The sequence below is a fragment of the Bombina bombina genome, chromosome 8, assembly GCF_027579735.1.
Source record: "Bombina bombina isolate aBomBom1 chromosome 8, aBomBom1.pri, whole genome shotgun sequence".
Classification (NCBI taxonomy): Eukaryota; Metazoa; Chordata; class Amphibia; order Anura; family Bombinatoridae; genus Bombina; species Bombina bombina.
The window spans coordinates 292,750,505-292,766,821 of NC_069506.1; the positions used below are offsets into that span (position 1 = coordinate 292,750,505).

Sequence of the window (16,317 nt, forward strand, 5' to 3'; positions counted from 1 at the left end):
ATCTTTCTGAGGCTATTTTTGGGAGAAAGGTTTTGCAAGCCGTGGTGCCTTCCATTTAGGTGACCTGATTTGCTCCCTCCCTTCATCCGTGTCCTAAAGCTTTGGTATTGGTTCCCACAAGTAAGGATGACGCCGTGGACCGGACACACCTATGTTGGAGAAAACAGAATTTATGTTTACCTGATAAATTACTTTCTCCAACGGTGTGTCCGGTCCACGGCCCGCCCTGGTTTTTTTTAATCAGGTCTGATAATTTATTTTCTTTAACTACAGTCACCACGGTACCATATGGTTTCTCCTATGCAAATATTCCTCCTTAACGTCGGTCGAATGACTGGGGTAGGCGGAGCCTAGGAGGGATCATGTGACCAGCTTTGCTGGGCTCTTTGCCATTTCCTGTTGGGGAAGAGAATATCCCACAAGTAAGGATGACGCCGTGGACCGGACACACCGTTGGAGAAAGTAATTTATCAGGTAAACATAAATTCTGTTTTTTTCATTCGGGTAAGGTAGTTTTACGTACAAAGTTAGGGTTTCTGACCGGTACATTAATCAGGAGATTGTTGTGGAACAGATTTGGAAGGCTGCAACTTGGTCCTCTCTTCACACTTTTTCAAAATTCTTTAAATTTGACACTTTTGCCTCGGCTGAGGCCGCTTTTGGGAGAAAGGTTCTTCAAGCAGTGGTGCCTTCTGTTTAGGTTCCCTGTCTTGTCCCTCCCTTATCTGTGTACTGTAGCTTGGATATTGAACCCCATTAGTAATTAGATGATCCGTGGATTCATTGTTTCATTAGAAAGAAAACAAAATTTATGCTTACCTGATAAATTTATTTCTTGACACGATGAGTCCACGGCCCGCCCTGTTCTTTTAGACACCTTGTCACTTCCTTTCTCTCCTTTATTTTGGTAGAATGACTGGGGTGGGAGGGAAGGGAGGTGATATTTAACAGCTTTGCTGTGGTGCTCTTTGTCGCCTTCTGCTGGGCATGAGTGATATTCTCAATAGTAATTAGATGATCCATGGACTCATCGTGTCAAGAAAGAAAGAAATTTATCAGGTAAGCATACTTTTTTGTTTTTATGCTCTTTTTGAATCACAAAAGAAAATTTTTGGGTTTTGAATCTCTTTAAGCCTAACATCCTTCCCCCAGCATATCCTTTCTGTCTTTCTGTGCAGTGGGTTATTTTATGGGTTATTGGTAAATACTCACCTCATTCATTCGTTTATCTACATCATTAGGGACAAGAGGGACTTTGTGTCTGCAGGAGCAGCTGCTGGTGTTGCTGCTGCTTTTGGTGCTCCTATCGGGGGAACATTGTTCAGTTTGGAAGAAGGATCTTCGTTCTGGAACCAGGGGCTGACATGGAAAGTGGTGAGCAACAGAACTAGACCTGTGATGGCAATGATCATATATTTAAAGGAACACTAAAGTCAAAATTCAACGTTCATGATTCAGATACAGCAGCAGTATTAAGAAACTTTCTACTACCTTGCACTGCTTTGCCCTGCCCGGTCCTTTCCCTAGGCTATGCATATGCCTTGTCTGCCCTGACCCTTCCACAGGCTACGCATGTGCCCCGCCCAGTCCTTTGCCCAGGCTATGCACATGCCCGCCCAGTTTTTTGCCCAGGCTATGCACATGCCCGCCCAGTTTTTTGCCCAGGCTATGCACATGCCCGCCCAGTTTTTTGCCCAGGCTATGCACATGCCCGCCCAGTTCTTTGCCCAGGCTATGCACATGCCCGCCCAGTTCTTTGCCCAGGCTATGCACATGCCCGCCCAGTCCTTTGCCCAGGCTATGCACATGCCCCGCCCAGGCTATGCACATGCCCCGCCCAGGCTATGCACATGCCCCGCCCAGGCTATGCACATGCCCCGCCCAGGCTATGCACATGCCCCGCCCAGGCTATGCACATGCCCCGCCCAGGCTATGCACATGCCCCGCCCAGGCTATGCACATGCCCCGCCCAGGCTATGCACATGCCCCGCCCAGGCTATGCACATGCCCCGCCCAGGCTATGCACATGCCCCGCCCAGGCTATGCACATGCCCCGCCCAGGCTATGCACATGCCCCGCCCAGGCTATGCACATGCCCCGCCCAGGCTATGCACATGCCCCGCCCAGGCTATGCACATGCCCCGCCCAGGCTATGCACATGCCCCGCCCAGGCTATGCACATGCCCCGCCCAGGCTATGCACATGCCCCGCCCAGGCTATGCACATGCCCCGCCCAGGCTATGCACATGCCCCGCCCAGTCCTTTCCCCAGGCTACGCACATGCCCCGCCCAGTCCTTTCCCCACGCACATGGTTTTGCCCTCCCCAGACCCTTCACAAGGCTAAGCAAGTTTCTAATATACTTATTTTAAATATGCTTCATTCTGTTGGTATCCTTTGTTGAAATATCCGTGATGCACTGTTAGGAGCTAATTAAACACATTAGGTAAGCCAATGACAAGAAGCATATATGAGCAGCCACTAATAAGCAGATAGCTCCCAGTAGTGCATTACTGCTTCTAAGCCTACCTAGGTATGCTTTTCAACAATAGAAACAAAGGGAACAAAGTAAATTAGATGATATAAGTAAACTGGAAAATTGTTTAAAATGACATGCTCTGATCCCTGACTTTACTGACTTAATTTTAGTTTTCTTTGTTTCATCTTTGCTCTTTGCCATATTTGTTTTTTCTCTTCCATTTTATAATTCGTACACTTGATGTCTTTGCTCTTTCTGTCCCTTCTCTCTCTCTTCTCCTTTTTGTCATAACTTCATCTCTTTTCTTCTCCCCCCCCTTCCCTTTCTATCAGAGTCTTTGTTCCCTGTAGCTGCCCCTGTGTTTGTTCTATTAAACTCTGAAATCTTGTTCTTTGCCAGCTCTTCTGTTCCATGTCTGCAACCTTCACCCTGAATTTCTTTCGTTCTGGGATTCAGTTTTCTAGCTGGGGATCTTTTCAACTACCTGGGCTTCTCAATTTTGGTGAATTTAAGGTGAGTTTAGTTGTTTTCTACTTCCAGTGTGCACAGTACTTTACATATGATGCTCTATCTCTCTTTATCTCTCTTTCTTTCTTTCTTTCTTTTTTTTTTTTTCTTTCTTTCTCTTTATTTTTCCCTCTAATTATCTTTCTTTCTCTCTCTTCCTCTCTCTTTCTCTCTTTTTCCAACAAATACAGTTAATCTTATGGAACGCCCTTATTTTATCTGTTTTGACAGATATTTTTTGTATTGATAATTCGGACTGCAAATTAGATTGTGTATCAGGTTACATTAATGCTGAAACAGTTCTCCAACTCTAGCTTCCCACTGTGTGTGCCTGGTTCTCCAACTTTAGATTCCCACTGTGTGTCTGTCTGTTTCCTCTAGTGCTCTGATTCTGATAAAAAATGTCACCTGTGGACAGCAGTGGACTTGGCATTCTTCATAATTATGGGTGTGGTCGGGGGGCTTCTTGGGGCCACATTCAATTGTCTGAATAAGCGATTGGCAAAGTATCGCATGAGAAACGTGCACCCAAAGCCAAAGCTTGTCAGGTACCTAGCTTACAGCCATCTATGTGATTAATGGTATTGTCATTCTGTGCTTTCCCATAATGCTTTTCCTTGAATTTAGGGTGTTTGAGGGTCTTCTGGTGTCTCTGGTTACAACAGTTATTGTATTTGTAGCGTCTATGGTTTTAGGAGAATGCAGAAAACTGTCTCCTCCGACACACTGGAACAACAACACTCTCTCCTTGCAGGTATGGTACTTTAAGGACATTAAGGTAATTTGTTCTTGGTTGCATCTAAAATAAGGCATTTTACAGTACTACTTTGTTTTTTGATGGAGTGAAATGTTACTATGCATCAGTTAAGCTTTGGGAGATGCCCTTATCAACCAATGAGCATTCTGTTCCTAGCAAACTTATGCATACATATTCACTATCTGTTCTTGTGAAAATCAAAATGAACTTCTTGAATTTAACCTATTTTCATGGGAAAGCTGTTAATGTGCTTTTTGCAGCAGAGATATTGCCTGTAGAGAAAGTATTGCTTTCTAATGTGACTTTGTGATGTTCTTTAGGTCTCTTCTTCAGAAGAAGTCAATTCCAGCATCAAGACCTTCTTCTGCCCTAACAACACGTACAATGACATGGCTACTCTGTTCTTCAACCCTCAGGAGTCTGCAATCTTACAGCTGTTCCACCAGGATGGTGAGTACCGTCCAGTGTATGTATTGGTGGCTGCTGTCCTGCTCCGATAGCTGAGTGATCCTCTCTGCACCTCTTGTGTTCCAGGCACGTTCAGTCCAGTCACTCTCTGTTTCTTCTGCTGTATGTATTTCTTCCTCTCCTGCTGGACCTACGGTATCTCTGTCCCTAGCGGTCTCTTTGTGCCTTCGTTACTGTGTGGTGCCTCCTTTGGTCGCTTGGTTGCTAATCTTCTTAAAAGGTAGATAATGTACCTGCAGCTATGACTCTGTACCGGTTAATGGTCTGAGCCATTGTGACATTTTGTTTCTGTATCTAGTTACTTGGGATTGACCCACATCTACTCTGGAACATTCGCCCTGATTGGTGCTGCTGCATTCCTAGGGGGCGTGGTCCGCATGACTATTAGCCTCACAGTCATTCTAATTGAATCCACCAATGAGATCTCGTATGGACTGCCCATAATGATTACTCTAATGGTGAGCAGTTCTCACTTTTATTACAAAATCTATCCATACACAAATTAGATACAATTATGCAGTGATATTAAAGAGGCATGAAAGTCAAAATAATTTTCTGATTCAGACAGATATGCAATTTAAGAATAAACCAAATACGTAAACAACAAATGAATGATAAAAAGACAATGCAATAGTACTTAGTCTGAACTTCAAATTAGTAGTAGAATTGTTTCTGACATATTTAAGTTATGTCTATTTCCTCTCCCCCTGTATCATCTGACAGCCATCAGCCAATCACAAATGCATATACGTATATTCTGTGATTTCTTGCACATGCTCAGTAGGAGCTGTTGACTCAAAAAGTGTAAATATAAAGACTGCACATTTCTTTTTCAAGATACGATGAGTCCACGGAATTCATCCTTACTTGTGGAATATCGCCTCCTGGTCAGCAGGAGGAGGCAAAGAGCTCCACAGCAGAGCTCTATAAATAGCTCCTTCCCCCCAAGCCAGTCATTTTCTTTGCCTGTGTTAGTGATAAGAAGAGGCAAAGTGAGGTGTTAGTTATAGATTCTTCAATCAAGTGTTTATTATTTTTACAAATGGTGCCATAGTGTACTATTTTGTCTTAGGGTGTAGCCTAGACCAGATCATCTCTGCATTTCACAGAGAAGCATTTGGTGGCTTTGAAGCAATGGGAACTGGTGGGATCACATTCTCACTGCGCCTCCCATACTGAGTGCTGCCCTTCAGATTATGGTTTTAGCAAATATTAACAAAGGCCCTGTTTGTGTCCACAGAGCTGCAGGAGGGAGAAGAAACCTCTTGATCCTGTGGGACCGGTCATGCTGTCGCTCAGCATTGAGGTAAGTGCAGTCTTTATTATTCTGGGACTTAAAATTCCTCAGATTAGACTGTATGCTTACATATCTGTTTTGTGGGACATTATATAACTTTATCCCTGCCTGTTGTGGGAGATTAAGTTATGGAGCAGTTTTCTGCAGTCTCAGTAACAACTTCTACTTTTATAAGTACTGCTTTCAGGAGCTACATGGCTTAAGTGGGCAGCCCAGGAAAGAGACAGTAATAGGGTTTATCCTGTGTTCATAAGGCGGGATGTCATGGGGAATACATGATGTTGCCTATCCCTGATTTAACATGTCTATTGAACGTGCCACTTGTATTTATCGGCTTTGATAGAAACAGCAGCCGACAGAGAGGTACTTTATGTCCTCACTCTCAATGGGCCTATTGTATTAATCTGCCGACAGGGAGGATGTGACACGTTGTTATTCAGTTTATCATATTGGCTCCCAACGGCTTCTGTTAAAAGCTTATGAGCCGACAGGGTGGTTTAGTGTATTATACATGCAGTGTGTGGTTACTACGGGTTAAGATGCAGCCGCATGGGGATTCCTGCACCATTTCTGCCTTGTGTGAGGGGAGTGTTTGATGTACAGAGGCAGTAAGGGAATTTTTTTATTGCCATGTGGTTCTTCGACAGCTCGCTTTGTAAAACTTATGCGGCCAGTGAAGTTTAACTAATAAGCCCACGATGGGCGGAGCTCCGGTACGTGCCATGGTTTGCGCGCGTTTGCACATTAAGATATGGTCAGTGTTTTCAGGGCCATGAGGTTCTCCGTCGGCTGCCTTGTTAGATATATGCGGCCGGAGATGTTTTAAACCATACTCCCATGCGGGGCGGAGTTCCTTTGCGCACCATGGTTGTTTTTTTCCTTCAATGGACGCCGGATGCTTTCTCTACTGTGTTGCAACAGAGACAATGTGGTAGAGAGACTCTGTGTGCTTTGGGTGCCTGTTTCTTTTTATTTATGTGGATGGGTCAACAGTAAAGATATGTCCTTTTGAAGTTATAGGCATATTTGTTTTGTAACCTATGTTCTCCTTGTTGCGGTGGGGTTCCAGTTTAGGGAACTTGCTGTTTGGAGAAATACATTGATACCTGCAATTTCTTTAACCTAGGTATGGGGGTTCTGTGGCCCTGTGGTCAGGTGCACTGCCCCACATCCCAAAGCCTGTGAGTTCGACCCTGACCACAGCTGCTTATAGTTATTTTATGCAGCTAATATGTATAGGAACAATGTTTTCCCTTTTTACCATTTAAAGAGACCGTAACATATTTTCCTGTGTTAAAGTTTATTGTAGAATTCTCCTTATGAAGTGGTTGTTTGGAGTCTGGTAACACGGTCAATCCATGCCACAATATTCTATATATGGTGACACTCAACTTTATGAATCACAGGCAATGCTCTGCGGTTCCTTACAAGGACTTTGCTTTTGATGTCCATAGCGATGTCTAGTTGCAGCAGTATTTACGTCGTCATTGGGTTGTTTTCTGCATGACCGAAATCAAACGTTCTTTTAAAATTTAAAGGGACAGTAACAATTTCTCCAACATTGGTGTGTCCGGTCCACGGCGTCATCCTTACTTGTGGGATATCTCTTCCCCAACAGGAAATGGCAAAGAGTCCCAGCAAAGCTGGCCATATAGTCCCTCCTAGGCTCCGCCCACCCCAGTCATTCTCTTTGCCGTTGCACAGGCAACATCTCCACGGAGATGGTTAAGAGTTTTTTGGTGTTTAAATGTAGTTTTTATTCTTCTATCAAGTGTTTGTTATTTTAAAATAGTGCTGGTATGTACTATTTACTCTGAAACAGAAAAGGATGAAGATTTCTGTTTGTGAGAGGAAGATGATTTTAGCAGACAGTAACTAAAATCGATTGCTGTTTCAACATAGGACTGTTGAGATGAAGTAACTTCAGTTGGGGGAAACAGTTAGCAGACTTTTCTGCTTAAGGTATGACTAGCCATATTTCTAACAAGACCATGTAATGCTGGAAGGCTGTCATTTCCCCTCATGGGGACCGGTAAGCCATTTTCTTAGTCAAACAAACAGAATAAAGGGCTTAATATGGGCTAAAAAACTGGTGGACATTTTTATGGGCTAAATCGATTGCTTTATTTGGGCATTTTATTCATATTTATGCTGACAATTCGCATTTATAAACTTGGGGAACGTTTATTAAACGGCAGGCACTATGTTAGACACCTTTTCCAGTCAGGGGGCCTTCCTAGTTGTAGACTGAGCCTCATTTTCGTGCCATTACTGCGCAGTTGTTTTTTGAGAGCAGGGCATGCAGATGCATGTGTGAGGATCTGAAATTTGCTGGAAAAGCTTCTAGAAGGCGTCAATTGGTATCGTATTCCCCTCTGGGCTTGGTTGGGTCTCAGCAAAGGCTATAGCTGGGACTGTATAGGGGTTAAATTTGTAAACTGCTCCGGTTCCGTTATTTTAAGGGTTAAAGCTCTGAAATTTGGTGTGCAATACTCTTAATGCTTTAAGACACTGTGGTGAAATTTGAACAATTCCTTCATACTTTTTCACGTATTCAGTAATAAAGCGTTTTCTGTTTAAAATTTAAAGAGACAGTAACGGTTTTGTTTTAAAACGTTTTTTGTGCTTTGTTGACAAGTTTAAGCCTGTTTAACATGTCTGTGCCTTCGGATAAGCTATGTTCTATATGTATGAAAGCCAATGTGTCTCCCTATTTAAATTTATGTGATAATTGTGCCATAGCGTCCAAACAAAGTAAGGACAGTACTGCCACAGATAATGAAATTGCCCAAGATGATTCCTCAGATGAGGGGAGTAAACATGATACTACATCATCTCCTACTGTGTCTACACCAGTTTTGCCCACACAGGAGGCCCCTAGTACATCTAGTGCGCCAATGCTTATTACCATGCAACAATTAACAGCTGTAATGGATAACTCCATAGCAAATATTTTATCCAAAATGCCTACTTATCAGAGAAAGCGCGATTGCTCTGTTTTAAACACTGAAGAGCAGGAGGGCGCTGATGATAATTGTTCTGTCATACCCTCACACCAATCTGAAGGGGCCATGAGGGAGGTTTTGTCAGATGGAGAAATTTCAGATTCAGGAAAAATTTCTCAACAAGCTGAACCTGTTGTGACATTTAAATTTAAATTAGAACATCTCCGCGCACTGCTTAAGGTGGTGTTAACTACTCTGGATGATTGTGACAACTTGGTCATTCCAGAGAAATTATGCAAGATGGACAAGTTCCTAGAGGTTCCGGTGCACCCCGACGCTTTTCCTATACCCAAGCGGGTGGCGGACATAGTAAATAAAGAGTGGGAAAAGCCCGGCATACCTTTTGTTCCCCCCCCCCTATATTTAAGAAATAATTTCCTATGGTCGACCCCAGAAAGGACTTATGGCAGACAGGCCCTAAGGTCGAGGGGGCAGTTTCTACTCTAAACAAACGCACTACTATTCCTATCGAAGATAGTTGTGCTTTCAAAGATCCTATGGATAAAAAATTGGAGGGTTTGCTTAAAGATTTTTGTACAGCAAGGTTACCTTCTACAACCCATTTCGTGCATTGTTCCTGTCACTACAGCAGCGTGGTTCTGGTTCGAGGAACTAGAAAACTCTCTTAGTAGAGAGACTCCATATGAGGAGGTTATGGACAGAGTTCACGCACTTAAGTTGGCTAACTCTTTTATTTTAGATGCCGCTTTGCAATTAGCTAGATTAGCGGCGAAAAATTCAGGGTTTGCTATCGTGGCGCGCAGAGTGCTTTGGCTAAAGTCTTGGTCAGCGGATGTGTCATCCAAGACAAAATTGCTTAACATCCCTTTCAAAGGTAAAACTCTATTTGGACCAGAATTGAAAGAGATTATTTCAGACATCACTGGGGGAAAGGGCCACGCCCTTCCACAAGATAGGCCTTTCAAGGCCAAAATATAAGTCTAATTTTCGTTCCTTTCGCAATTTCAGGAACGGACTGGCCTCTAATTCTGCATCCTCTAAGCAAGAGGGTAATGCCTCACAACCCAAACCAGCCTGGAAACCGATGCAAGGCTGGAACAAGGGTAAGCAGGCCAAGAAGCCTGCCGCTGCTAACAAAACAGCATGAAGGAGTAGCCCCCGATCCGGGACCGGATCTAGTGGGGGGCAGACTCTCTCTCTCTTTGCTCAGGCTTGGGCAAGAGATGTTCAGGATCCCTGGGCGCTAGAAATAGTTTCTCAGGGTTATCTCCTGGAATTCAGGGAACTACCCCCAAGGGGAAGGTTCCACATGTCTCACTTATCCTCAAACCAAATAAAGAGACAGGCGTTCTTACATTGTGTAGAAGACCTGTTAAAGATGGGAGTGATACACCCAGTTCCAATAAAGGAACAAGGAATGGGATTTTATTCCAATCTGTTCGTAGTTCCCAAAAAAGAGGGAACTTTCAGACCAATTTTGGATTTGAAGATCCTAAACAAATTTCTCAGGGTACCATCGTTCAAGATGGAAACCATTCGAACGATTCTACCCACTATCCAGGAAAGTCAATTTATGACTACCGTGGATCTAAAGGATGCGTACCTACATATTCCTATCCACAAAGAACATCAGTTCCTAAGGTTCGCTTTTCTGGACAAGCATTACCAGTTTGTGGCCCTCCCATTCGGGTTAGCCACTGCTCCAAGGATTTTCACAAAGGTACTAGGGTCCCTTCTAGCGGTTCTAAGACCGAGGGGCATTGCAGTAGTACCTTACTTGGACGACATTCTAATACAAGCGTTGTCCCTGTCAAAAGCAAAGGCTCATACAGACATCGTTCTGGCCTTTCTCAGATCTCACGGATGGAAGGTGAACATAAAAAAAAGTTCTCTGTCTCCGTCGACAAGAGTTCCCTTCTTGGGAACAATAATAGATTCCTTAGAAATGAGGATTTTTCTGACAGAGGTCAGAAAGTCAAAACTTCTAAGCTCTTGTCAAGTTCTTCATTCTGTTCCTCGTCCTTCCATAGCGCAGTGCATGGAAGTAGTAGGGTTGATGGTTGCAGCAATGGACATAGTTCCTTTTGCACAAATTCATCTAAGACCATTACAACTGTGCATGCTCAAACAGTGGAATGGGGTCTATACAGACTTGTCTCCAATGATTCAAGTAGATCAGAAGACCAGAGATTCACTCCGTTGGTGGCTGACCCTGGACCATCTGTCCCAGGGAATGAGCTTCCGCAGACCAGAGTGGGTCATTGTCACGACCGACGCCAGTCTAGTGGGCTGGGGCGCGGTCTGGGAATCCCTGAAAGCTCAGGGTCTATGGTCTCGGGAAGAGTCTCTTCTCCCGATAAACATTCTGGAACTGAGAGCGATATTCAATGCTCTCAGGGCTTGGCCTCAACTAGCAAAGGCCAGATTCATAAGGTTCCAATCAGACAACATGACGACCGTTGCGTATATCAATCATCAGGGGGGAACAAGGAGTTCCCTGGCGATGAAAGAAGTGACCAAAATAATTCAATGGGCGGAGGATCACTCCTGCCACCTGTCTGCGATCCACATCCCAGGTGTGGAAAACTGGGAGGCGGATTTTCTGAGTCGTCAGACATTCCATCCAGGGGAGTGGGAACTCCATCCGGAGATCTTTGCCCAAATAACTCAATTATGGGGCATTCCAGACATGGATCTGATGGCGTCTCGTCAGAACTTCAAGGTTCCTTGCTACGGGTCCAGATCCAGGGATCCCAAGGCGACTCTAGTAGATGCACTAGTAGCACCTTGGACCTTCAACCTAGCTTATGTATTTCCACCGTTTCCTCTCATTCCCAGGCTGGTAGCCAGGATCAATCAGGAGAGGGCCTCGGTGATCTTGATAGCTCCTGCGTGGCCACGCAGGACTTGGTATGCAGACCTGGTGAATATGTCATCGGTTCCACCATGGAAGCTACCTTTGAGACAGGACCTTCTTGTTCAGGGTCCATTCGAACATCCAAATCTGGTCTCCCTCCAGCTGACGGCTTGGAGATTGAACGCTTGATTCTATCGAAGCGTGGGTTTTCAGATTCTGTGATAGATACTCTGGTTCAGGCCAGAAAACCGGTAACTAGAAAGATTTACCATAAAATATGGAAAAGATATATCTGTTACATAGAAACATAGAAACATAGATATTGACGGCAGATAAGAGCCATAGGCCCAGCAAGTCTGCCCCACCTTACCTAACAGTATAAACTTATCTAGTTCGTAGGATAGCCCTATGCTTGTCCCATGCATTTTTAAAGTCCCCCACAGTGTTTGTTGCTACTACCTCTTGAGGAAGTTTATTCCATAAATCAATCACTCTTTCTGTAAAGAAGTGCTTCCTCAAATTACTCCTGAATCTACTACCCTTTAGCTTGAGCTCATGACCCCTTGTTCTTGAATTTTCCATTTTATGTAAAATACCCACAGCCTCAGTTTTACTAAACCCTTTAATGTACTTGAAAGTTGCTATCATATCACCTCTTTCCCTTCTCTCCTCTAAGCTATACATATTTAGGTCATTGAGCCTATCCTGGTAAGTTTTATTTTTTAGACCATGTACCATTTTGGTAGCCCTCCTTTGCACAGATTCAAGTTTGTTAATATCCTTCTGAAGATATGGCCTCCAGAACTGCACACAATACTCAAGATGAGGCCTAACTAATGATCTATAAAGTGGCATAAGAACCTTACTATTTCTGCTGCAAATACCTCTACCAATACATCCAAGCATTCTGCTAGCCTTACTCGCTGCCTTACTACATTGTTTACTAAGTTTTAAATCATCTGAAATAATAATTCCCAAGTCCTGTTCCTCGTCTGTAACAGTCAGTAAAGTGTCATTGAGTCTGTAATTAACATTTGGATTTTTCTTCCCTAAATGCATTATTTTACACTTTGCTGTGTTAAACTTTAGATCCCAGTCGTTTGTCCAATCCTCCAATTGTTGTATATCACTTCTCATTTTGTCTACCCCCCCTGGAACATCCACTCTGTTGGTGTGAATCCAAAGGATTCCCATGGAATAAGATAAAAATTCCTAAGATTCTCTCCTTTCTACAAGAAGGTTTGGAGAAAGGATTATCTGCAAGTTCTCTAAAGGGACAGATCTCTGCTTTATCTGTCTTACTACACAAAAGACTGGCAGCTGTGCCAGATGTTCAAGCATTTGTTCAGGCTCTGGTTAGGATCAAGCCTGTTTACAGACTTTTGACTCCTCCCTGGAGTCTAAATCTAGTTCTTTCAGTTCTTCAAGGGGTTCCGTTTTAACCTTTACATTCCATAGATATTAAGTTACTATCTTGGAAAGTTTTGTTTTTGGTTGCTATTTCTTCTGCTAGAAGAGTTTCAGAGTTATCTGCTCTGCAGTGTTCTCCGCCCTATCTGGTGTTCAATGCAGATAAGGTGGTTTTGCGTACTAAGCCTGGTTTTCTTCCTAAGGTTGTTTCTAACAAAAATATTAACCAGGAGATAGTTGTACCTTTATGTCCGAATCCAGTTTCAAAGAAGGAACGTTTGTTACACAATTTGGACGTAGTCCGTGCTCTATAATTCTATTTAGAGGCTACAAAAGATTTCAGACAAACATCTTCCTTGTTTGTTGTTTATTCTGGTAAAAGGAGAGGTCAAAAAGCGACTTCTACCTCTCTTTCCTTTTGGCTTAAAAGCATCATCCGATTGGCTTATGAGACTGCCGGACGGCAGCCTCCTGAAAGAATCACAGCTCACTCCACTAGGGCTGTGGCTTCCACATGGGCCTTCAAGAACGAGGCTTCTGTTGACCAGATATGTAAGGCAGCGACTTGGTCTTCACTGCACACTTTTGCCAAATTTTACAAATTTGATACTTTTGCTTCTTCGGAGGCTATTTTTGGGAGAAAGGTTTTGCAAGCTGTGGTGCCTTCCGTTTAGGTAACCTGATTTGCTCCCTCCCTTCCTCCGTGTCCTAAAGCTTTGGTATTGGTTCCCACAAGTAAGGATGACGCCGTGGACCGGACACACCAATGTTGGAGAAAACAAAATTTATGCTTACCTGATAAATTATTTTCTCCAACGGTGTGTCCGGTCCACGGCCCGCCCTGGTTTTTTAATCAGGTCTGATGAATTATTTTCTCTAACTACAGTCACCACGGTACCATATGGTTTCTCCTATATATATTTCCTCCTGTCCGTCGGTCGAATGACTGGGGTGGGCGGAGCCTAGGAGGGACTATATGGCCAGCTTTGCTGGGACTCTTTGCCATTTCCTGTTGGGGAAGAGATATCCCACAAGTAAGGATGACGCCGTGGACCGGACACACCGTTGGAGAAAGTAATTTATCAGGTAAGCATAAATTTTGTTTTTTCGGTGTGAATTTTATTACCTAAATTGCGACTTTTTTGTTTGTTCAATCATCCTTTGTGACGTAGGATGGTACAAACTTTCACAAGAATGAGTTTCTTTAAGAGTTAGAGACGGTACCGTCTTTTTCTGTGTGCATTATATTAAATACATTTTTTATGTTTATTCTTTATGTCTGCAGATTAAACTAACGCACTCAAAAATAAAGTTAATTTTCTGAATTAAAGGGAAAGGTATTGTTTCCTATGTTCAAATATCCCATTATCAGCGAACCAACATTGGTAGCATAATTTTATTTATGAAAATTGGTAGCATAATGTTTAGCTGAACTACCTTGCATTGAATTCAGCTGCTGCTCCCTGCAGATGCACTCAAAAGTTGTTTGTTTGCTGTTTGGGAGTGGCCACTAATCTCTCCTATAGTATTCCAATAAAAATTTTAGGGCCCACTTGAAGGGTTCGGCATGTCCTTCGCGCTCCGTTCAGGGGTATGATGCTTTCTATGTTTTTACATAGGTTTTAGCACTGCTGTATGACTTGCTATTTTAGCGGTTTCTACACGTGCTGGGAATTCCCATTTCGGATGGATTTGGTGCCTTGGGCGTCCTCAGTATTTACATAACTGTTTCCCATAGCCGTATCAGGTAAGTGGCTGAACGACATTCCTTAGGGGAGAAGGTGTAGTTTAGAATCACTACGAATGACCTTTTTCTGTCCTTAGAGGATAGTCCTACTGGATTAAATTTAGTATGGGACGCACTCCAGAGTTTACAATGTCAACCATCTGGGTACTTTGCTACCGTCACTGGTGTGGCGGCATATTGGCTACTTATTTTATTTCACCTTCTTACCTTCCAATTGTCAATCTGGGAGTGTAGGTGGATCTGTTTCAACTCTTGGTACCTTTGGTTAGAGCCTTGTTTTAGGGCTGTGTGTTATATGTCTAAAAGCTTGGTGAACGCATAGCCTGTTGTTGACTCAAAGACAGCATGGGGAACATGCTCCGGTCCGAGATTGGATCTTGTAGGGGGCTGGTTTTCCGTTTTTCATTATAGTTTGTTTTCAAACTCGAATGTTTTCCTTTCTGAGGCAGTTTCTGCCTTCTAGACTGTATAAGGATCAGACACAGGGAGAGACGTTCTCAAGCTGCGTAGGAGATCTCTCAGGCCTGGGAGTGATTGCTCCAGTTCTAATATGTCCTTCTAGGAGGATAATATTGATCTGTTCCATGTTTTCTCTTGATCCTTGAGGGTCAATTTATGTCAATGTTGGCTTAAGGGCCAAGTACTTTCCTGTGCTGTTCACGAGATTGGTCTCGGGTTCTAGGATTTGCCTTGGGGTCAAACGCTCTCCGTTCTTGGTTTTTCTCTTGGGTCTTGCCGCAGTCCTGAGTTCTATGGGGCTTTGCAAGGGCACCCTCTCTGACTAATATCCTAGTCAAGGCGTCCTTTTTATAGCAAGCAAGATTTCCACGGACGTGGTATTATCATTATTATTATTATTCCCGTGAGCTCACGGGTGGAAGGTGACTTTGGAAAGGCGTTCCTTTGTCTCAAGCACAGGGTTAGCTTTTTGTGTATCATGTCAGATTCCAGATTGATTAAGTTTGTTTTTCTGACTGAGGTCAGGAAACAAGGGTCTACCTTTACTGGTCTGGACCTTCAGCCCAATTCTCGGCCTTCAGTGGCTCAGTACATAGTGGGTGAAAACTCGAGAGTTGCAGGTTTGATCACCGGTGAGGTCTATTCATCCTTTCATCCTTCACGGGTTGATGAAATGAGAAGCGACTCTTGAATTTCTGTTTGTGCGTTCCACATCAGACCTATGTGGTTGCGCATTCTCAAGCTATGGAACGGAGACTATGCATACTTCTCTCCTCAATTAACTCTGAAGAGGAGACTAAGGACTTTTTTTCTATAGTGGTTGTCTCTGGATCACCTGTACCAGGGTACATGATTTAGCAGAGTGATTGATTTCCTTCAACTGATAATGAGATTCATGTCTCTTCTGTTTTGGCCTCAGTTGGCTTCGACCCAGTTTCATTCTTGTATCTGTCAGCGATCCATATCCCAGGGGTTGACACTTGGGAAGCAGATTTTTCTGAGTCGACAGTCTTTTCATCCGGGAGAGTGAGTTCTCCATCCGGGAGTATCTCCTTCCTGGTTCTCAAACAGGGTTGGCTGAAGTTGGATGTCATGGCATCTCATTTGAATGCCTAGTTTTCGGGATGTGGGTCCAGGTCCGGGGGCCCCAGTATGAGCTGATAACTACCCTGGTAGTTCTTTAATCTTCAGCCTAGGTTCCCTTTTTTCCCCCGTTTGCGTTTTTTTGCCGGGGGTCTGTTTTGATCTCATGGGTGAGGGCATCAGTGCTTCTCCTCGCTTCTGCGTCGTCTCGCAGGATTGAGTATGCTAAACTGCTGACCGTGTCATTTCGGTGGCCTTGTTTTCTTCCGTTGAGGAATCTTTCTTCAG

At 43.7% G+C, this 16,317-nt stretch overlaps 1 protein-coding gene across 1 annotated transcript in view; it reads left to right on the forward strand.

Moving 5' to 3' along the window:
* Window positions 1-16,317, forward strand: part of CLCN6 (chloride voltage-gated channel 6) — a 174,404-nt gene that overhangs the window by 88,153 nt on the left and 69,934 nt on the right. The window contains exons 10-16 of the mRNA XM_053691466.1: window positions 1,242-1,374; window positions 2,878-2,991; window positions 3,367-3,533; window positions 3,613-3,739; window positions 4,063-4,192; window positions 4,277-4,430; window positions 4,509-4,668. Of these exons, the coding sequence (XP_053547441.1) occupies window positions 1,242-1,374; window positions 2,878-2,991; window positions 3,367-3,533; window positions 3,613-3,739; window positions 4,063-4,192; window positions 4,277-4,430; window positions 4,509-4,668 (985 nt within the window). The remainder of the gene's footprint in view (window positions 1-1,241; window positions 1,375-2,877; window positions 2,992-3,366; window positions 3,534-3,612; window positions 3,740-4,062; window positions 4,193-4,276; window positions 4,431-4,508; window positions 4,669-16,317) is intronic.